The 23464-nt window shown below is 45.1% G+C and overlaps 1 protein-coding gene across 3 annotated transcripts in view; it reads right to left on the bottom strand.

Moving 5' to 3' along the window:
* Positions 1 to 22805, bottom strand: part of KIF3A (kinesin family member 3A) — an 83764-nt gene extending 60959 nt beyond the window's left edge. For all 3 annotated transcript variants that reach the window (XM_040405756.1, XM_040405765.1, XM_040405775.1), the window contains exons 1-9: positions 22685 to 22805; positions 20899 to 21172; positions 18698 to 18842; positions 17666 to 17750; positions 8781 to 8886; positions 6789 to 6928; positions 3338 to 3535; positions 1173 to 1347; positions 965 to 1063 (exon numbers count right to left, since the gene is read on the bottom strand). In XM_040405756.1, coding sequence (XP_040261690.1) covers positions 965 to 1063; positions 1173 to 1347; positions 3338 to 3535; positions 6789 to 6928; positions 8781 to 8886; positions 17666 to 17750; positions 18698 to 18842; positions 20899 to 21172; positions 22685 to 22690 — 1228 coding nt within the window. In that variant the 5' untranslated portion in view covers positions 22691 to 22805. The remainder of the gene's footprint in view (positions 1 to 964; positions 1064 to 1172; positions 1348 to 3337; positions 3536 to 6788; positions 6929 to 8780; positions 8887 to 17665; positions 17751 to 18697; positions 18843 to 20898; positions 21173 to 22684) is intronic.
* Between the last annotated feature and the right edge of the window lie 659 nt (positions 22806 to 23464).

Genomic DNA, 23464 nt, shown 5'->3' with positions numbered 1-23464 from the left:
CCTATCCTAAACTTACTGCACCCATTAACCCTGCATATGCTAAAGTGCCCGTTTGACCTACGCTGGGCTGGTATGGATCGGCATACCTTTTTTTTTTTACAGTATATAAGAGTAGTAAACTGAGGTATATCTGCATTTTCTACAATGGAAGCTTAAAAGGGTATTCCCATCACATACAATGGGGGCATATCACTAGGATATGCCCCCATTGTCTGATAGGTGCGGGTCCCACCTCTGGGACCCGCACCTACAACAAGAACGGAGCGGGCAGAGCTGTGGCTGGAGGACCCTGGATTTCCCGGGGTCCGTCCACCACCAAGCGCTTCTCCCCGCTGCTCCCATAGAAGCGAATGGGAGTGCACCGCGTGCGCGCGCGGCCCCTGCTCCTATTCATTTCTATGGGGCAAACGGAAATAGCCGAGACAGCCCTCGGCTATTTTCGGCGGCACCATAGAAATGGAGGGCGTATGCGCAGTGCACCCTCTGTTCATTTCCCCGCTCAGTTCTCACTGTAGGTGCGGGTTCCAGAGGTGGGACCCACCCCTATCAGACAATGGGGGCATATCCTAGCAATATTCCCCCATTGTCTGAGATGGCAAAACCCATTTAAGGGTAACAAGTCCCATTATATGCCTACACATTAGGAAAGGTCACAGTAGCTCCTCCTGACATATGCCTCCAATGGAGGCCTCTTAACAGATGTGAAGGGGGCCTATTAGACTTGTGTTGCAGCTAATCCACATAATGAAGACGAATGGGAATATCCAATTTAGTAGCACTGAAAAAAAAATAATGATTATGACTGTCAAAGGGAGCCTCAGGATGGAGAATACTCCCGTCAGATGGTGATTTTTTTTTCCCCCAGCGATGTAAATAGTAACTCTATATACTGTCAATTAAGTCAAGGCAAGTTTAATAGTAATACCAAGAGGTCGGTATGAGCATTTAATATTTAGGCTCTTACCTCTTCGTCTTTTCTTCTTTTCCCCATCTTCCCCAATCTCCCCATCCTCATCATCATCATCATCTGTCCCACTTTCATCAGAGCCGGATATTTCTTCTCCTGAACAAGCAGATTCAATGATATTCAAATCAAAACTCATCCCTACATTCTGACCGCTACATGTGGGTAGGGTTCTCCCAAACCCCCAATTCTGTTTCTTACTTCTTACCTTCTTCAAGTTTCTTTTTAAGTTCTTCAATTTCTTTCTGAAATTGACGCAAAAGTGCATCTTTGGGATCTTCGTTAATTCTGGCTTTATTCTTTATATTTTTCGCTCTATTTGCGTAACGGAGAGTGCTTATTGTTTCATCATAATTGTAGTCTGCAGGGCCGATGTTCGCACACTGTAAGGTAGAAAAGGTGTAAGTGTAAAATGAAGGAAATATATTAAAATATACACATTTAATAGAAGTTATTTAGTAATATGACTTCAAAGCTACAAATCGCAACCTATCAAAATATTATAAATTTAATTCATTGCTTCTGGGAAGAAGGGAGGCGAATTAACTCTTAGCAAGCTCTGCCTCCAATACCACCAGATATAAGGCAGCCATCCTATAAGTTAATGTTCGACCCTTTAAATAGGCCTTGAGACATGACTCCAATATTAAATAAGCCAGCACCTCATCTGCAGACAGCTGTTTCAGGGTGATTGCCCCTCATCAGTGCAGAGCAGAGAGTACTGGCTTAACTGGGTGAGAGGCCAAGTCAGGATTTGGGGGGTATTATCTCTCCTTGGGTAGAGAGCGCCTTTATCAGCGCGAGGAGACTTATAGGCCATACATGCTCCTCTGGAATTCTGGGAAGAAAAGGATGCAAATGAGCTCTTAACAAGCTCTGCCTCTAATGCTACCACATGAAAGGTAGCTATCCTATAAGTCAATGTTCTACCCTTCAAATAGGCCTTGAGACAGGTCTGTACAGTATGTGAATGTATTGGCTCTGATAAACCGAAGTTATTACTTTGCAAAGTCTCACGAGACTTTGTGTAATAACTTTGTTAATTATTACTGTAAAAAGATGTATTACAGTAATAATTAATTCACAAAGTTATTACACAAAGTCTCGTGAGACTTTGCAAAGTAATAACTTCGGTTTATCAGAGCCAATACATTCTCATACTGTACAGAGCTCCCAAATCGAAGCATCCAAAGTCGATTTGCTTATCCCTAATAGTAACCCTCAAGTACATTGCTTCTGTCATTCTAAATAAAAATCAATCTGGCAACTAGCACCATCTAGTGGCCAGTTGTATGGTTACATATATTCTAGAGAACGAGCCTTCTCTCACATGACATGGACATTTTATTACTGAAACACAGTTAAAGCATTACATCCTACAGGTTACGTATCTGATCACCGGGGTCAAAACTACTAAGGATGCAATCATGGGACCCCCAGCAACCACGAGACTGGTGGTCTTGAATGCTCGTTGACAATAGAGTGACGGTGCACATGGGTGGCTACGGCTCCATCCAGTTTATGGGACTGCCAAATACAGTGCATTATCTCTGGCAGTCCTAAAGAAGCGAATGACGTGGTGGGCATGCATAAACACAATTTTAGAACCTCCATTCCCACGATTGCTGTGGGTTCCAGTGGCTGGATCCCCAGCGATCAGATACTTATCCTCTTTCCTGTGGATGGAGATAAATAAATAATAATAATAATAATAATAATAATAATAATAATAATAATAATAAAACCCCTTTAAAGCTAATTTTCTAGCAGAAATGAGGATAAATCTTAGTGGCTCAGGAGACCTCTCCCGCTAAGCCTCACCTACAGCAGTTAGTGGTGGAAAATCTAAAACAGAGTTGCAAATTGTAGTGGAAAAAGGTCTCCAATATTTGTGAGATTTGTTTTTTGACAACACCCACATGCAATGATAAATTGCATAATAACCAAAGTTATCATTTGAATCCTGGGGATTTGTTGACTTTCTTTAAAGGGATTTTCCATAAATAACTTAAGGTCAGACTCTGAAGGCCCTCACTGGTAAGCTATTTAAAGGGGCCTCAAACAAGTAGTGTGGCCTCTAGTAGTATATTGTATATTGAGCACAGCGCCGCACAGTGTGTAATGGCTTTGCTTGGTATTGCAGCTCAATCCCATTCATTGGATTGGGACTGAGCTGCAGAAAGGCTATGTGACCAATGGACGTAACATCGCTGGCCAAAGAAGAGGACAAAATCGCTCGCTGGAGTGCCGACACCCTTCCAAGAGGCAGCCAGTGAGGGTTGGTCCCCCAATTACGTATCCTGAGGATAGGTCAACAATATTTAATGCTTGGAAAACCCCTTTCAAGTATGTAACCAAGAGGAAGACTCTTACCATCATGGTCTTGGAATTTCCACCCAAGGAATCCTGCAGCAATCTGGTCAGCTTGGAGTTCCTGTATGGCACGTGAGTGCTTTTCCCATCAACCAAGGCAGAGATAACATTACCCAGAGTGGAAAGGGACAGGTTGATTTTTGTGGCTTCTTTCAGTCTCTGCCCAGTTGCTCCAGTCTTCCCTTGCCTTTCTGAACCCTGTGAAGGCAATATAGACATGGATTAATGAGATCTGAATCTTCTTTAAAGGAAGGCTCTCCAAGCATAGTGTCTGCTAGGGCCTGGAAAGTGTAAAAACAATATATTTTTCATCTGCTGCATTTCTGAGAAAATGTCTTTTGATTTAGTATGTAAATGGACTCTAAGGCCTCTTTCACACGAGAAAGAAGCCAGTTTTCCATCCAGGTGCGATCTGTGAAGCAAACGTTTTTCACCCATCATTTCTACGTTCAGGAAAAATTCCAGCTTTGGCTCCATAGAAGTGAATGGGGCTTCTGTGAAAAACGGATTGCATCTGGATACAGTGCGTTTTTCACAGATGGTTGCTAGGAAATGTAGACCGTTAATCTTCAATGCATCAAAAACTGATTGCACCCGCACAGAAAAAACTAAAACACTGAGCGCAGTCGCAGACAAGACTGGCTGAACTTGTAAAACCATCAGTTTTTCCTGAACAGATACTGACACAATCCGTATCTCTCGTGTGAAAGAGGCCTAAGTGTATCCAGGATACGCTTTCACCCCTCAATTCACCGTACCGCCACTGATATTCTGACGCCCCTCCTTTTCGTAGTTGATTGACAGGGCCAGGAATCTGAATCCACTGATCACCTGGCCCTGCAATCTCATGCCTGCACCGTCCTGTACATTGCCAGCGCAGTACTGCACATTACTCAAAAGAACTGTGTGTCACACTTCTGGTATAAAGTGGGCTAAAAGTGGAGGAGACGGGAGCTTGGTTCTGGAGACGGAGCACTGTGACAGGTAAATGTATTTATTTATTTTTATTAACCGCTGCACCCTGTCCAGCTTGCAGAAAACCCCTTTAAGCTTAAAGGACATCTGTCAGCAGTTTTGTCCCTATGACACTGGCTGACCTGTTGCATGTGCTCTTGGTAGTTGAAGACATCTGTGTTGGTCCCATGTTCATATGTGCTCGCATTGCTGAGAAAAATTAGTTTTTAATATACGCAAATGAGCCTCTAGGAGCAACGGAGGCGTTACCATTACACCTAGAGACTCTGCTCTCTGCAACTGCCGAACCCTCCGCACTATGAAAGACAGGACCAGGCAGTGAAACGTGATCGCACCTGGCTCTGACTTCTCCTAACGTCAAAGTGCAGAGGGTGCGGTAGTTGCAGAGAGAGAAGAGCCTCTAGGTGTAATGGCAACTCCCCCATTGCTCCTAGAAGCTCATTTGCATATAATAAAACCTCATTTTTCTCAGCAATGCAGTCACATATGAACATGGGACCAACACAGATGTCTTCAGCTGCCAAGAGCACATGCAACAGGTCAGCCAGTGTCATAGGGAAAAAAAATGCTGACAGATGCCCTTTAATGCATTATTTGGGACGGTTGCACAACTCCAAAAGATAAAAGTTGAGTATTGCCCTTTAAAGGAAAGCTATTATGTTGAACAAGGTATCTGAGCTGCAGGAATGATGTTACAGAGCAGGATGAGCTGAGCAGATTGATATATAAAAGTATTTTTTGGACTGTAAGACTCACTTTTTAGCAGGAAAAAAAATCTAGAAAAAAAAAAAAGGGGTCTTAGTCTGTAGCGAGTGTGCTCCAGCAGTGCCAGACCTCCCGGACTACTTTCAGAGCTTTGCTGTATCAATGACGGAGCTGTGCATCTGCATACTCCTCACTCCCTGTGCTCACTAATCAGTGTAATCAATGCAGGCAGGAGAAGAAACAAAGATTTTTCAGCTCATGGAGAGAACTGCGAGAAACACTTCCCCCACTCCATGCTGAAGGTCCCCAGGCAACAGGGAAATACATAAAAGCTCTGACCGATGCGTCTAACGGACACTTGATGTCACCAGTGGGAGGAGTCAGCAGTAAGAAGCAGAGGACCACTCAGCACTGTACCGTGTACGGTAACTTGTGATGTTGATACTCATCATGTGACCACATGCGCCATTGTTGTTTCAGTGGTTAACACACTAGAATTAACAGGAGCTGACTGTAAACTATTAACCCCCTCTACCCTAGACAAAGTTGGTGACACTGACCCACTTCATTAAACTACCATGGAAGCTATAATTAGTAGAAAATATTTATTTTCTCATTTCCTGTTGTCCAAAACTGGGGGACGTCCCATGGTCAAGTGTGTCTTATAGTCCAAAAAATATGGGTAGTTTTATTGAAAAAACATAAAATTAGAAACTGAATGTCATTCATTTAAATTCCTGCTCAACTTGGGATTTGGAGTCAGTTGTCCTATTAGTAATAGCATATAGACATAGCTGTCAATCACTGATAGGACCGCCTCCAAACCTCAGGATAAGCAGGAATTGAAATCAATGACATTTAGTTTATAATGAATCTTTTTCCCACAAAACTATATATCAATCTGCTCTATAACATGCTGCCTGCAGAATGCACTGTTGTTATACCCATGTGGGACATTTAAGGTATACTGCTAGGAAATATATGTCATATAGGTGCAGGTGCCATTCTTATCCCCAGAATGGGGCCCGAAATTAGTAAAGAGTAAGCCATGCATGCCCGGCCACCCTCCACTATAAGACTTCTGAAAATAGCTGAGCCCATAATGGTCGAGTTTGCTTAGCTTGCTCTGCATTTACTCCAGAATAGCTGCGCAAGCTCACTCGTCTATTTTCAGAAGTCCCACTGCAGTGAATGGAGAGGAACCATGTGTATGTAGATGGAGGTGCAGGTGCCACCCCTGGGAACAGCTCCTATCTCCAGAATGGGGCTCCAAAGTGAAAGGATAGCGAACAGTGCATAATCAGCCACACTTCATTCATCGCTATGAGATCTCCGAAACTACCCAAGCCCATAGTGGTGGAATGCAGTCCCATAGTGATGAATGGAACTTCTGAAAAAAAGCTGACTGCGCTTGCTCAGCTATTTTGAGAAATCCTACACCAGTGAAAAGAAAGGATGCCATGTGTGTGTGGTCGGCTCTCCCTTCACTTCTGGAGACATGAACGGGTCCCAGCGATGGAACACTCACCTATCTAACATTTATGACATATCCTTATGATCTGCCATAAATGTCCCACATGGGACAATCCCTATAACTTGGCATCAAAGTACAACTTTCCCTGGAGTCTTTCTTACTGTGGCCATTTTAGAGAGGGAAAATTTGGGACCTTAACTTCTGAATATTTTTTTATTATTCATACACAACTGTTCTAGGAACAATGTACTGCTTTCAGTAAAATTAAGGATTATTCAAATAAAAAAATATTCATACCGCCAGGTCTACAAGATGCAACTTTCCCATTCGCACATGGATATTGCCGTCTGCACCTTTCTCACTGCACTCTATAGTGATGGTGAATATGGCGTGTGAGCGGGAGCTATGCTCATTCATGTTTGTGGCTCCCACTGAACCTGTGGAAAGAGAAGAACCACCTTTACAATCCATAAACTAGTAAATGTGAGAAAAATCCCAAAAGTTCAACCAATATCCTGCAGTACTCATCCAAAAAAGGACAAAATGGACTGCTATGAGGAAGTCGTCAATTGTCTTCAATCTCAAGGATATTTAAACTTCTGAACAAATTTACATAAATTTGTAAAAATAAAAAAAAAGAAGGAAGAAGCAGCAATGCGCATGCTCAACAACTGTTGAGAGTCCAAATATTGGGACCCCCAACAACCTAGCAGTTATCCCTTATACAGTGCCGTTATTGGTGTACCCCTTTAAAGGGCCCTGTGATAGAAAAGCCTATTCATGTCCCCGTCAAGAATAGGACATGCTCTATCTTTTTTGTGAGGCCGCCGACCTCAACTACGGATGCGCACAACACACAGTACGCTGTCTTCACCTTTTGAGGCCCCATTGAAATGTATGGGTCCACACCCATTCCGCAAAATTGCAGAATGGATGCGAACCCTAAACTACGGACATCTGAATGAACCCTAAATAGGTTTTCAGGTTTTATGTAAAGAAAACAAAATGCGTAAATAAAAAGTCCTACAACTTTCTTATATTCTATGGGGGAATTTACCAACTGATTTCATCACTTTTCTGGCGTAAAATAAAAGTAGGGGTGGGCGATATGGCCTAAAATCTATATTGCGATATAATTTTAAGCATGTGCGATATATTCTATATTTCGGGGGGGGGGGGGGGGGGTGCGGCGGTTAAATTATTATTTTTTTACTTTTTATTTAATAACTATTAGCCTCCTTAGGGGATAGAACACTTGTCCTATTTACCCTGATATTGCTCTATTAGGATGAATAGGACTTCACACTCTCCCTGCTGCCCTCTGCTTTTTGCACACAGCAGCGGGGAGATTACCATGGCAGCCAGGGCTTCAGTAGCGTCATAGCTGCCATGGTAACCGATCGGAGCCCCAGGATTACACTGCTGGAGCTCCGATCAGAAGCTACCACCCTGGGGCCACTGCCACCAATTATTTAATCGTGTGGAGGAGGGGGGGGGGGGGGGCAATTGATATAATACTTCGAAGAGGGGGAGTAGTAGAAGGGAGGGGCTGCACCACCAATGAATACAGTTAATATGCCCGAATACAAACGTAGCCTGCATGTGCTGGCCAAATCCCATACCTGGCCTCTATTACTGCGCGCCGTGATCCGTCGCAATTAACCCTTCAGGAACTCACAACAAATTTGGGCAGGTGTTGAGAAAGGTGTAAAACCTAATTTCAACACACTTGTGCAAGCGAGATCTTAGAGGTGAAAAGTTGGAACTACTTCTGATCAACATGAGTTTTAAATAAAGTGAAAAGAGGTTCTCCAGCAACACTTCTGTTAAGGAAAAAATTGGTATAAATGTGCCCATTAGGCTACGGCTACACGACGAGAACAATAAGTCGCGCAAAACATAGGGCACAACTACACTGCGACATCTTGTCCCACCAATGTTGCGGCCCAATTTTTATAACGATAGTCTATAGTGTCGAACTGCGACTGCAACATTTCAAATGTTTTTTTTGCGACTGTCGTGTCGCAGCATGTTGCATGTTTCAGTGCGACACCATAGACTATCATAAAAATTGTTGCGCGACAAATGTCATCATGTAGCCCTTAGCCTTACTGATACAGTCATGTACAACAGACTGGGTGCTGCGTATACAATATCTGACAACAGACCCCACCCTTTACTAACTCATACAGATCACAGAGAATAAATTAGGTCTCAGTGGTCACATCTTGAAACTGGCTATCATCTGTAATGTGGTTGCCATGGACAATATTCAGGGGCATGACTTACGGTTTTTGTGTCCCAGAGTCATGATCCGATCCATGTCATCAGCATTGTTCACAACATACCCCGACAGGTCCTTAATGTAAACTCCAACATCGGGTCGCTCTTTAACCTAAGACAAAGTGATTCCTATTTAAAAAGCCATATATAACCAATGTTCTCAGGCCTGGAAAATGGATACTGCTATGCTTACATTATAGGACAGCTCGAACTGTGCATCTGCTGCTCCTAGATCAAGCTGTCTCCTTAGCAAATGGCATTTATTATGTACAGGAAGTTAATACAAGGCACTTATTGTCTGTCCCACAGGTTGATTTTAATTAGTGTAAGTATTTAGCTTGGCCTGCTCCCCCCCACTCACTGAAGCCATCTGGCACCAGGAGAGAGATAGTGTGTGGACTCTCATTGCAGTTCTTGGTGACCATGTGGTGCCAGGGGTGGTGTGGAGTGGGCCCGGCGTGCATGCTGCTAACTGCTTTTCCTGGATATAATGGAGGCCATTTTGGCACCGAAAATGACGGAAATTCAGGCGGATCCAGCATGTAAGTGGAACCTACACTTTCTGAATTTTACGATAGCCTCTATGGCACATAACAGGTATATTTAGTGTTAGGAACCCGTCTAACTAGAGATTGCCTTGACGTTCGGCAGACGGGCTCAAATAATTTTGTACAAAACGATTTGCCAAGTATCTCTAACTTATTAGTTCAGCATTTGCTATTATGATGCAATTTTGTACTTTATTTGATTTGCAGTGAGCTGTTGCATTGCTTGTTTTGCTTAACAGTCTTGTTCTCAGCCATAGCAACGTGCCCCTGCGCTTTGGGATGTGCTGACTGACCCCCTTTTTCTTTGCAGAAGGCACTTATTACTGTATTGTTATTATCCATTTTTTTTTTTTTTGCTGGCTGACGACGGCCATGCTAGAACTATATAGGAAAAGGTGACAGCCTTTCTGGTGGCCGGGACTGTGGGAGCTCACATAGGCTGGTGCTTTTCAGATAGCGTGCAAGCACGACCACCGCTGATGGATTGCACGGTGGTCGTACCCGTTGAAACAAGCAGTGTATAATGTGATGGAAAAATGAATCAAGCCAGCAAAGGAAGCAGTATAGATAATAACAATACATTAGTAAGTGACTTGTATTAAATTTCTGTACATAAATATTTGCTGAAGTGACAACCCCTTTAAGAAGTGCTGCATGTTTAGGGTATGATCATACTGAGCGGCCATTAACAATGCAGACCATCTAAACAGCGCAGTCCCGATTAGTTAACTGGAGCCCGCTGCACCTCGTGGCACTTACAGTTCACTAATGAGGACTCTGTGGCCACATTGAAGCTGCACGATAACTGTGGCATGTACTCATACCCTCAGGGACAACAAGCAGAACAAAATCTAACTCCCCCCAAGTTTAGCTCCAGACTAATGACCAGATGTGTTTTTGCATGCATGGTGATTTATCTCAGGAAAAAAAAACACCCTTTGCAAGGTGCTTTTTTCCTTTTTTTAGTTCAATTCTAGATTAACTATAACTAGATATTTCTACTTACAGTAAAATCTGTTTCTCATCTGTATCATTGGGGGACGTGGGCTCGACCATGGGTATGGCTATTGCCACTAGGAGGTGGACACCAAGCACAAAAGTGTGAGCTGCTCCCTTCCTACAGGGACCAAGCTAAATCAGTTTGTGCAAAAGCAGTAGGAGAAGGAAAAACAGACAATATACAAACCCAGAATCACGCAGGCCACAACGAGGCCCACAACCAAAGAAAATGGGTGGGAGCTGTGTCCCCCAATGAACGGAAGAGAAACAGATTTTACGGCAAGTTCCCATCCGTATCATTGGGGGACACAGGCTTGACCTTGGGACGTTACCAAGCAGTCCTAAGGGTGGGTCATAAACAAAGAAGCCAACCAGCTAATCAGAGAACCGCCGTCTGCAAAAAACTATGCCCCAGAGAAGTGTCAGAAGATGTAAAGGTGTGCACTCTTGTAAAATTTGGAAAAGGTGTGCAAAGACTACCAGGTAGCTGCCCTGCACACCTGAAGGGCTGAGGCCCCATGATGTACTGCCTAAGAGGCCCCCACTGCCCAAGTGGGATGAGCAGTAATCCGGAAGTGCGGAGCCCGGTCACTGCTCAGGTATGCTTCCACAATGGCCAAATGAATCCATCGGGAAATGGAAACTTTGGGCGCAGCCAGCCCTTGTCTCGGTCCCTCCGGAAGGACGAATAGAGAATACGTCCGTCGGAAAGAGAACGTCTGAGACAGAAAGATGAGAATAGCCCTAACCAAAACCAGAATGTGGAGAGACTGCTCACAAGGATGAGACTGGACAGGACAAAAGGAAGGGAGAATGATCTCTGCATTGAGATGGAAGCCGACACGAAAGAGCCGCTAGCTCGGAAACCCTACAGATGGAAGTGATTGCCACCAAAAAGGCCAGAAAAGGACAGAAAGCGAAGGGACACCTGCTGCAAAGGCTCAAACGGAGAGGCTGGAGAGCGCTGAGAACCAGATTAAGGTCCCACGGATTTAACGGAGGACGGTAAGGGGGCACAACGTGCACCACCCCCTGCAGAAGGGTCCGAACCGCAGAAAACGAAGCCAAGTTTAGTGAAAAAAGAATTGAAAGGGACGAAAATTGCCCTTTGAGGGAACTGAGAACCAGTCCCTAGTCGATGCCCGACTGCAGGAAGGACAAGATTTGACGGCAACGAGAACCGAATGGGGGGGGGGGGGTGTGGCCAAGAGAAGCCGTCTGATACTCCATGGAAGGCTGCCTGAACTGGCAGACCTAAATCGGAAGCTGCAGACAGGAACCAGAGATAGGGAAAAAAAATACTGCACCAGGAAGGGAGTGTGGACCCGAACGCCACAAAGCCCCAGAATACAACTGGTTACAGAACCAACACCACCAGCGCAGGCACCCCACAGGAGAAAGGGGGCATACGAGAACCCAATGGCTATGAACACTGGCCGAGCAGGCAATGACAGTATGTGGGGGAGCACAACTACTCGCCCTGTGGAAGGAGAGAAGTAGAATCAGTCAATGCGGCTTAGTAACAAATCAGCACTTAGGGGTGACAACAAACAAGGGCAGTACGACCGCTCGACCCGTTAAGGGAAGCCATGTATACAACGCACATATGCAAACTGAATAAGTGCATAATCAAACTCCACACAGAGGGAACACTGATGCTGTCACCGTAGTAGTTGTAGAGGCAATGCGTTACATGTAAAGGGAACAAGGCGCTAAGGCAGTGCCATAGAAATCGATAGGTTATACCATGTACAGGAAACATACTAATGCCCAGCAGAAGTGAGCAAACCCCTCAGCCGCAGCGTGTCATAGCAGCACATAAGCAAAGTGCCCCCAGTGGGAGAAAGAAATGTAGACACAATCACAACTACAACTAGCGAGAATGCATCATGCCTAGAAGGAGGAATGCTGTGTAGATACCGCCGAATGCCAGGGCCGATACTCTACATGGAGGAAGGGGATGTGGGGATAACCATAAATGTAGTGTCCCCCACCAGTGCGTCATATAAGCCACAGTTTAAGGATGAACGCAAAAAAATTTCCCCCGGGAAAGGTTCACGCAGTAGTAGCCATGGAACTGGAGTAGCCAAAATGTCTATGGGCAGCGCGAAGACTGCCTCATAGGGGGGAGGAGGTAGCAACAACTATGGCCTCTAGGATCAGAGGAGAGACTCGACCTGAAAATGAGGACAACAGCAATAGCCACCAAGAATTTGTGCTAGCGCAACACTCCACCTGAGAAGGAAGAAAACTGGCAATCAGAGTAGGCGTTCCACCTACGAAAGGAGTGTGGACACAGGGCGTGTCAATGACAATCAACCAAATGGAATTGCCCCTCACAGGGACTCAAGGCACGAGGAAAGGTATTAGGTATACCAACGGCCTGTTAGAGCTACAGGCCAACCTGGAAGACAGAGGCTGCCACGTAGGCGCCAGACCTAATTCAAACTAAGACTACTTGAGGAAGAGGATAGTATGAAGCAGTCACAGTATCCAGCAGTAGTGCCAAACTTCCACCTATGACGGGGGATAAGGCGATTGTAGGTACCCCGTCTAGCTAATAGGGCACCCATGGAACGGGATGCCATGCGACAAGGAACAAATGAGAGTTGTCATGGTAGACAATGTTGAAGCAATTACTCCACCCAGCGAAGATATGGGCGCGAAAGTTTCGCGATCTGAGCGCACAGTCTCCGCCCCCCCAAACACTGTGGAAGAATGCGGTCTAGTAGACTGCAGAGCCGGGGCCCTCGCATACAGGCGGGCCGACCGGCAGCGCTTCCAGCTGGTAGAGCGGTGCAGAGAGGGAGCGGGAGTGTCGAGGGGAACTTGCCCCCCCGAACAGAGGAGGCCGAAACAGGCGTACCGATGCCCAGAGGAGAAGCAGCGGCTGCCCCGGAGGCATGCGACCGCTGTGAATGCACCGCAGGGCCTGGAGGAAACTGGGGATGGGCCTGTGAATCACGGGCAACAAGAACAGGGCAAAGATTCTGAAGAAAAACCCTATTTTTCCATGTTCAAGAGAGAATACAGGAGAAGGGGACCCAGCAGGGAAGGGTAGGTAATATAGTTATACAGCAGTGTCAACTTCCTCAGTGTGCTGCCACTTGGGAAGGGCATCTACACTTGTAACCGGAGGGGGACTTCTAGAAGTAGTAGACAAGGTGACACTGTTGCTGGATGGTAACAGCGGACTTGAGATCCACTGTTCCCCCTCGTCTTCCAGAGGCGGGAATGAGCAGCGGGCTTGAGGACCCACTGGTCTCCCTCCTCATGTGTGGGGAAAACAGGCGGTTAGAGCCCACCTGTAGTCCGGACCTGAAAAATCAAAATGAAAAAATCTTTGGCAGACCAGCAGGAAAACATGTCAGCCTCCTACGGACACTAAGCTAAAACGGATTTAGCTTAGTCCATGTAGGAAGGGTATAGCTGGAGGGAGCAGCTCACACTTTTGTGCTTAGTGTCGCCTCCTAGTGGCAATAGTTATACCCAAGGTCAAGCCTGTGTCCCCCCAATGATATGGATGAGAAACAATTTTTTTTTAAACTTACAAACTGAAATCAAATTAATGTTCTAAAATGGGTACCCTATTGTCTTCTGGTTGTTTTGATATGTATGAAGTACAAAGAGGATGACGGGGATGTGGACAATGAGCAGCAGCTCTAGTATGCAGTCTCCATTACCACAGCCTGAAGATCTTATCTATATTCAGGATCACGATCCCTGACAAGTAGGAAAAGTGGATGAGGCAGCTCTTTACCTCAGTGTTCTGAAGTAACTTGTCCTCCTGTGTGATTAGGACAGGTTATGTGTGTACTAATAGGACGGCAGCCATTTTATTTCTCCTAATGATTGCTCCCAAGACAAAACGAGCCATTATAACTAATAAAAAGTATTTGGAATATACTTATAATAAAGTAATATTTAAAAGGGTTTTCCAGGGATTTTACACTGATGACCTATCCTCTGGATATCATCTGTTCAGTAGGGGTCCGACACCCGGGACCCCTGCCAATCAGCTCTGAGCGCCGCTGCCTTTTCGTATAGCATTAAAATGTATTGCCTCCATGGAGGAAAAATTTATTTACCCAAAGTCACGCAAGACTTCAGTGAATGAATTCGATATTCATTTCTACATCTTTAAAAAAAAAAATAAAGTTCGGAAACCGAAGTCAGGTTTGTATCGGCTGGTACCCAGATACCAAACCAGACTTTGGTTTGCTATTTTTAAAAGTTTTTAAAGACGCAGAAATGAATACCGAATTAATTCACGAAGTCTCAGGCGAATTCGGGTGAAACTAATTTTGCCTCCATGGAAGCAATACATTTTTTTGCCGTCTGAGACAAGTCTCCGTACAGTATTAAAATAAGGTGTTTCAACTAATCGACTTCGGATCTATGATCCGAAGCTCAATTCACTCAAAACTAGTCCCGAGGATAGGTCATCAGAATTAAAATTATAATCCAAAGAGATACCTTTTAAAACATAACTTTTAATAGTATACAGTTAAATCCCTAAATGTAAATGATATACACCATTCACTGCGCCAGTGGTAACCAGGAACTAGGGATAGGGGAGACTAGTACTGGGTCTCTGACAACTAGTCTCTCCCTACAACGGATATAGGGTGTCTGTGGCACCATCCACATCAATTCCCACAGTTGTCCGTGGAAACCTGTTAGGCCCTCCCTGTCCCTGCGCAGCAATGGAGACTGCCCAGCTTCGTCACACTGTGGTGGAGAGCCCTGTTACCAGTAGGTCAATCTTCAGGTCATAAAACATGTACTTTGTTTGGTCCTTCTAAACGTTCCAACGCGTTTCGTTGGACATCAGTCCAATTCATCAGGCAACCTATTGGCAATAAGCTCAGTTTCAGAGTTGGTGATCCCTGTGTTGGGCTGTGTCTGTGGCCGCACACCCAAACCCAAGCCCACCTCTTATCACTGGCCTACAATACAAACATCCAATGCAAGAGGAAGAATAAATCCCAATAAGGTAATGCATTAAGATACATAAGTCTCAATACTTATCTTTGCCCCCCATGTCTCGGTCCACACGGATGCAGCTATAATATGGCAGTCAGCTGTCCGTCACGTGACAGAGTCATGTGTATAGTCAGATGACGTGCAGAGACAGCCACCGCCTTCCCCATTGAATCACATGACCGCCATGCCTTCGATCATGTGTGAGACTCTATGATGCGCGCGCCATGTGACCCTTGGGGAGTGACGTCAGGGAGAGAGTGTCCCTCCCCTCTCATCCCGCTGACGGAGGCAGGTATAGAATGGAGGCGGTGGGGACCATCACTGCGGGATAACAGTGCCCCCTCTCTCCACTAATTATCATTGTGCATAATTCAATAATGATAAAATGAATGTGCTTTGTTGTAAACTACAGATCGTGCGCTGTGGAGCATTTTAAACGGCATAAGGAATATTGACAACTCCCCTAAATAACTACAACCATAGCTAACCAGTAGAAGGATGAAACGGACCTCTGAGAAATACATATTGCGGGGTGGGGGGGGGGGATTTTTAAGAAATCACAGTTTACAGCAACATATATCAGACCCAGTTTACAGCACACCTCCACTTCACAATCCCCCATGCCAGCCGGCCATGGGGATAATACAGAAGGAAGGGCAATCGACTAAGCTGGATACATGTGGACTCATCTCCAACCTAGGAGATCAGAGTCAAAAACAGTCAAAAAAGCCAGAAAAGCGTTTGATGGACTAAGGTTAGATAAAGCAGCCATATGATAGTTGCTCATTGAGCCCCCCAGGGTGCATAGTTCTCAGTTCGAAAATCCACCATGTCTCACGCTGTAGAACTCTTCTGTCCCAGTCTCCCCCTCTTTTCGCATACGGCACTACTTCTATGCCCATCAATTTAATACTCGAGAGGGTGCCCCAGTGGTGACTCGTGACATGCTTTGCCAAGGGGGTATCTCTACCATGTCGCATGTCTCCCACGTACTATACACATGACTTGGTCACGTGACGGACAGCAGACCGCTGAGATGAGGGGGCGGGCCGGCGCTCACGGCATCCTTTAAAAAGCGCCACTCTACATGTGGCAATGTTGCTGCCACAAGCCATATTATAGCCGCATCCGTGTGGACCGAGACATGGGGGGCAAAGATAAGTATTGAGACTTATGTAACTTAATGCATTACCTTATTGGGATTCACCTTCCCTCTTGCATTGGATGTTTGTATTGTAGGCCAGTGATAAGAGGTGGGCTTGGGTTTGGGTGTGCGGCCACAGACACAGCCCAACACAGGGATCACCACCTCTGAAACTGAGCTTATTGCCAATAGGTCGCCTGATGAATTGGACTGATGTCCAACAAAACGTGTTGGGACGTTTAGAAGGACCAAACGACGTACGCGTTTTATGACCAGAAGATTGACCTACTGGTAACAGGACTCTCCACCACAGCGTGACGAAGCTGGGCAGTCTCCATTGCTGCGCAGGGACAGGTAGTGCCTAACAGGTTTCCACGGACAACTGTGGGAATTGATGTGGGTTATGCCACAGACACCCTATATCCATTGTAGGGAGAGACTAGTTGTCAGAGACCCAGTACTAGTCTCCCCTATCCCTAGTTCCTGGTTACCACTGGCGCAGCGAATGGTGTATATCATTTACATTTAGGGATTTAACTGTATACTAATAAAAGTTATGTTTTAAAAGGTATCTATTTGGATTATAATTGTGAAATTTGTGGTACCAGACTCTTCATCAAGCAGTGACCAATGTGCAATTTGGTCGTGTTATAAGCTCATCAGAATTAAAACAAGGAAAACTCCTTTAAGGGTTTTCTTAATTCCTGGAGAACCCATTGAAGGGATATCCCATTTGGACAACATACCCTAGAGCCGAACACTACACATGTATTACTACAGTTATAAAGCATGCCACCTTTACAGGTGAATTGTTAAAGAAACTGCACAACCAATAACCATAAAAGCAGAGGAACACTGAGCAGCGCACCACCACTATGTGCCCACCCAACCTAAGGCTACTCGTTTGGTGAATGGGATAATTTAGAGAAGTTAATTTGCTAGGCAAAGATAATTTGATTCATAATTTAAGGGGATATTCACAAGAGACATTTTAAACATTTTGGTTGCAACATTAATTTATCTTTTGGGTAAAATAACTTGACAAAAGAAAATGTACAAATACAAGGTAATGTAAATATACCTTTAATCGGTATGGTGCTGTCTACAGCAAGCTTTTCCAACCGATACCATTTTATGAGCACAGGCTCAATATCAAGTAGGAACAGACACGGTCACCAAAGTAACATTTCTCGGTATTGTTATACTATCTTTACCTCCAGCCTTTGTGTTTGGTCCTTCCCGAGTAAATCACGTACTTCCTCATTATAAATTTCCAAGTAAGACACTCTTACGAGAAACCTAGAAAATAAATCACCCAGTTAAAGAAAATGCAACACGAGTATCAAGTGATAGTATAAATGTGAAGCATGTCCCGCAATAGCTGGGATGCAGCAGAAGCCGAATGTTACATTTCAATGTGAATGTAGAAGAAAACATCATGTACTTTATTTTTCAGACTATGAAACGCATTTTAACAAGGAATAATCCGGCAAAAGTGTCCCTGCGTGATCTAGTCCGCAAACAAGAGGCCTAGACCCTCTCAGTGCTTCATTTAACAATGGGACAGAACAGTGTGTCTTCATACAGAGTCCTCTCTCCCCCTGCCCGGCATTGATCCGTATGATCAGTATAGGGGTGAAGAGGAAGCTAAATTTGAGGTGCACATCACGTTCAGTGTCTTATCATGGAGAGAACTGGGAGGCACAGTGCACTCTGCTTCTGCCCAGCACTGATCCGTATGATCGGTGCCAGACAGGGGAGGAGGCTAAACCAAAACATGCTCAGCTTTCTGACAGAATACATCTCTGAATCCTAGGGAAGTGTGTAGACCACCAGGTATCAGCCCCCATTTACACTAGGCCACCAGGGAACATTAGGTTAATCCCTCTTCTACCATAGACAACCACAAACATACTGATATTAGGCCCTCCACCTCCTTAGAGAAGTTTTAATGAAATTTTCTTTGCTTATATCCTCTTATCTAAACCGGAGTGGGTAAAATACACACTGCATGATAATTTCGGCTCAGATTTTTCATGCACGTAGAGGAGATCTGTTTGACTTTCATCCACTTTACTGTCCATTGCTGTGATGGAAAATCCACAAGATATATGTATGGCCCATGGGGATGTACCCTTACACTGTTCTTCCTGCCTAAGGTTGTGTGCACAGTACAGAAGCAGGGTAGTTAGAAAAATTTGGGGTGCAGCGTTCCAATTATGCTGACATTCTGGGGTGAATCTCACCGTGTATCGCCTTCCGCTTTTGCAATATGTCCAAATATGTGTGCAAATGAATTAGGAATGATCCCTCTAAGCTCGGGAACAGCTCGCACACCCTCCATTGTAAAGGTTTTGCCTGTACCAGTCTGCCCATAGGCAAATATAGTACCTAGAAAAGAAAGAAGAGTTACAAGTCAGATGGCAGCATACCCAATATATTGACATCCCATAAATCTAAAAGCCATTGATGAACTAATTAGGATGCATACTATAGTCATTTCCTACACAGACTATGTACTACTTTCCTACAGACTGCTGGTAATTTACCAGGAAAACTGTTGAAAATACGTGAGAGAGAAGAAAAGGGTAAATGAATTTTCTGTCCAGCATCGTACTTCAGCCAAGAGGACAGAAACAAAGAAAGTGATTGTGTCTCGCCCGAGCATGACCACAGAAGTGTCACATCCACATAATGAAGCTCAGCAGCTACAATGGCCACATTGATGTCCAGCTACGGTAGAAGAGACGGCAGCGGGGAGAAGACTCTGGACTCCAGAGCTATGGTCTACATTACGATATCTCCAGAACATGGCTGATAAGGGCAGTAGTCTGGAAATGGACAAAGCCCATACAGTGAAGGAGGCCAAGAACATTCATTAGCTGTTGGCTATCCTTCCTGACTCCCCTATACACATACAAGCTGGGTTCGGCAGAGCATGCAGGTGTTCGGAATGGGGAGACAGGACAAAGCCGCCGGAAGACACTTCTCTCTTGAGAACAAAAGAATTGGGTAATGAAAATCAACTTGACCAAACCTTCCCACAGACATACATGTACCGGGCATTTCCACACAAATCAGCAGGTATGGCTGACTTTACTCTTATGTGTATGGGCACCTAAAGAACGGACAACACACGGCCAGCTATCAGAGCCCAGACTCTCCAAGGTTCCCCATTATCAGCATATCTGGCAGAGCTGCCATGGGAGGCCAAATAGATTTGATGCCAGGTACATGGTTAAGGCTGTAGTAACGGACGATCAGTGGTTTGAAAATGTGCTGCAGGTAGCTGACAGAAATTTCCAGTAGAACAGTCGCACTGGTCGCCATTCGCTGGTGCATGTGTACTGTAAATCCTAGGAGAATACTTACCTATACATGCCTCAACATGGCCTGACAGACTATGTCACAGTCACACGGTGACTCATGTAGTCAACTGACTACAACTGCATCCATGACTGCCACCCTGAACTGTACCTTCAGCTGAACCAAGTCACCTCAGATTAGAACCAAAATGTGTTGCTGAACTTTTTCATTTTGCGGTCATATAAGCAAGTACAGACCACCACTATAAGACGGAGGGGTCCAACTCCTGTCACCTTTATCACTCCGCTGAATGAAGGCCCCATCATTGCTATGAAGCACAGCGCCATACATTTGGTAGTGGTTGTGTCTGGTAGTGCAGCTCAGTCTCCGTCCAGTAAATGGGATGGAACGGCAAAAGCAGGGACAACCAGGTCTAAAACAATGGCACTGTGCCTGGTAAATGATGAAGGGGAGGGGACACATCGGGTTTTGGCACAATGATTATATTCTGTCTCCTATCGTTTTCCTGCAATTTATTTCAATTACTCCCAGCTAATGAAAACCACCATCAGGGCTCGCATGGCACTAACCTTCCTGAAACAGACTCACTATGGTTGGGCTTAAAGGGGTTAGTCCACAAAAAGTATCACCTATCCTACCTTGTAAATGTCAGATTGTGGTGGGGTCTAACCGCTGGGACCCCTATCAATCAGGAAAATGAGGGGTCCCCATTTTCATGGAGTGGTGGTGCATGTCCACCACTCCATTTATTTCTATGGGTCTAAGAGAGCACGCTGTACATCAGCCTCATAGAAGTGAATGGACAGGGAGACCACATGTGCACTACCACTCCATTCAGAGAGGAGGCCCCTCATTCTCAGGATTACTGGGGGTCTCAGGTGTTGGAGATATGAATAGGTGATACTTTTTCTGGGATAAACCATTTTAGAAAATGAGAGCAGCAATAGCAGGACTGCTGCCCAGTTGGCTATGAGACTGCATCTTGCAGATGAGATGTAAGATCCATACAGTAGAAGGGAGACGCAGCCCACCATCACAGGACCTAACGACCAAGGCAAGGAAGCACTCGCAAGAGCGGCCGTGTACAAAGAGTAAAAACCAACCCTCCAGTGCTACGTACCATTGTAGCCCTCCAGCACAGAATCTACTATAGGCCGGGCCGTTAGATTGTAGACATCCAGCTGATTACTGTCCGTCCCAAACACTGTGTCAAACGTGAACGTCTTTGGGGGCTCGTTCATAGAGTCCACCTTGTGGACTGCAATAGTCCCTCGGATTTCATCCACCCTGACGGCCATCTTGCTACCCATCACCTTTTCTCGCTCGTTTAGAGGGCGACATCGCACCACAACCTTCACGTTGTCGCTAGACTCTGGTTTATCTGCTTTGTTGATCTGTGGATAAAAGAGAATTACTTTCAGGAAAAAAGCATCAGAAAATTTATAAATCAATCATATAGCGGAAGAGCGGAGAGGGTAGAGATGGCGGGGTGACTGGATCCATGCAGTGTGGTGCTCCACCGTGCTGTCACTTTGTACCCATTCCATCGCCTGGCAGGGTCAGGTATGGGCAGCACATCCTCCTGTACACAGCAGCTTGGGATGTGTCATCATTAGGGATCAGCAATAAACATCCCGAAGTCGATTCGCATAAAACTTCGTTCTAAGGCTACATTCACACATCCACAAGTGTTTTGCAGTCCGCAAAACACGGACACCGGCATTTTGCGGACCGCACATAGCCGGCACTTTCATAGAAAATGCCTATTCTTGTCTGCTATTGCAGACAAGAATAGGACATGTTCTATTTATTTTTATTTTTTTTCGTGAACGGAAGTGCAGATGCGGACAGCACATTGAAAATGAATGGATCCAGACGTGTAAATGGACCCTTATTAGGCTACATGCATACGAACGTGGTGTTTTGCAGATCCAGAAAACATGGACACCGGCCCATGTGCGTTCCGCAATTTGCGGACAGCACGTCGCGACTGTCATAGAGAATGTCTATTCTTGTCTGCAATTGCGGACAAGAATAGGACATGTTCTGTTTTTTTTTTGCGGGTCCGAAGCACGGAGCAACGGATGCGGACAGCACACGGTGTGCAGTCCGCATCTTTCGCAGCCCCATAGAAATGAATGGGTCCGCACCCGTTCCGCAAAATTGCGGAACGGATGCGGACTCATTCATATGGTCGTGTGCATGTAGCCTTAGGCCGCCTGCACACAAACTTTTTTTTTTTCTGTTTACTGCACTCCGTATGCATTCCGTTTCCGTATTTCCATTCTGTTCAAAGATAGAACAAGTCCTATTATTGCCCACAAATCACGTTCCGTGGCTCCATTTAAAGTCAGTCAATGGGGACGGGGGAACAGAACGCATACGGAATGCATCCGCATCCGTATCCGTTTTTGCAGAAGCATCTATTGAAAATGTTATGCCCAGCCCAATTTTTAAATGTACTTACTGTTTAAACATTATTGTATGCTTCCGTTTCCATTTGCGACAGCACAAAACAGATCACAAACGGAAACGCTACTGAAACAAAAAAACGGATCCGTTTAAAACGTACCGCAAAGCCATATGGTCTGTGCAGGAGGCCTTAGAATGTATTGGCTCCGATGAGCCGAAGTTATTGCTTCGCGAAGTCTCGCGAGACTTCGAATAATTTCGGCTCATCGGAGCCAGTACATTCTAATACTGTACGGAGCTTCTGCTCCGTAAAGTATTAGAAAGAGGTTTTAAGCGAATCGACTTCGAATGTTTCATCCGAAGTCGATTCGCTCATCCCTAGTCATCATCACACTCCCCTAGAAGGGGAAGGCCTTGTATATGAATGGACGATCTGTCTCTGGCTTTGTGTACACGAAGCAAGACCTGCCATTCACACCCCATCCCCTCATTACCGGCATCCTTGCGACGATCCCGGGACACTCCCCGTGCAGCACGGCTACCACAAACACCTTGCCCGGGAGCTGCCAATTCCTAGGACCAGCGCTTTAGCCTCTCACTACGCGCATGCGCCAGGCTCACGGAGGTACTTCGAGCGACAGCAATATTGACCAATGGCCGATAAGGATGAGTATCGGCTGCGGATATGGGCGTCCAATCACTGAACTTTATTTCCCTACTGCAAACACACAGGATGGAATAGGTCCAAAGACGTGACTGACGGAAGGAATCCAACCAATGGGAAGCCGTTTTGGTCCGTTTGTTCCTAGGATAGCTGTGTTGTGCTGCTTGTAGCTGCTGGGTGTAGCAGTTGTCATGGTAATGGTCGTGAAGGCCCTGTGTGGTACAAATGTATGAAATATCGATGAATAAGGAAGAAGATGGAGGGCACTCTACTTTATTGTCACAAGGATGACCAACACATTGCATGTTTAAAATTGTACATTTATAAAAAAAATCCAAAACCGTAAAGGATTAAAACGGAAAATGCAAAAAACAGTTCAATAGCATCTCATAATAAATAAAACCTTGTTATAACTAGTGATCACTGTGCATTAATAGTAATATGAAAGAGTTAATGTGCCAAGTCTATGCAATATCAGTTATGCCTGACTGTGATATGGAACAGTATATGTCCTTTTTGATCAGTCACACATTTGATCGCACTTATATCCCCATTAAATGTCTAGAATAACTCAGATGGTGTAACTATTATGCGCATTAATAGTATAGTA

This window comes from Bufo bufo, chromosome 1 (genome assembly GCF_905171765.1).
Source record: "Bufo bufo chromosome 1, aBufBuf1.1, whole genome shotgun sequence".
NCBI classification, from domain to species: Eukaryota; Metazoa; Chordata; class Amphibia; order Anura; family Bufonidae; genus Bufo; species Bufo bufo.
Note: the sequence above shows the minus strand (reverse complement) of the source record. Positions and strands in the feature narration are given on the sequence as shown.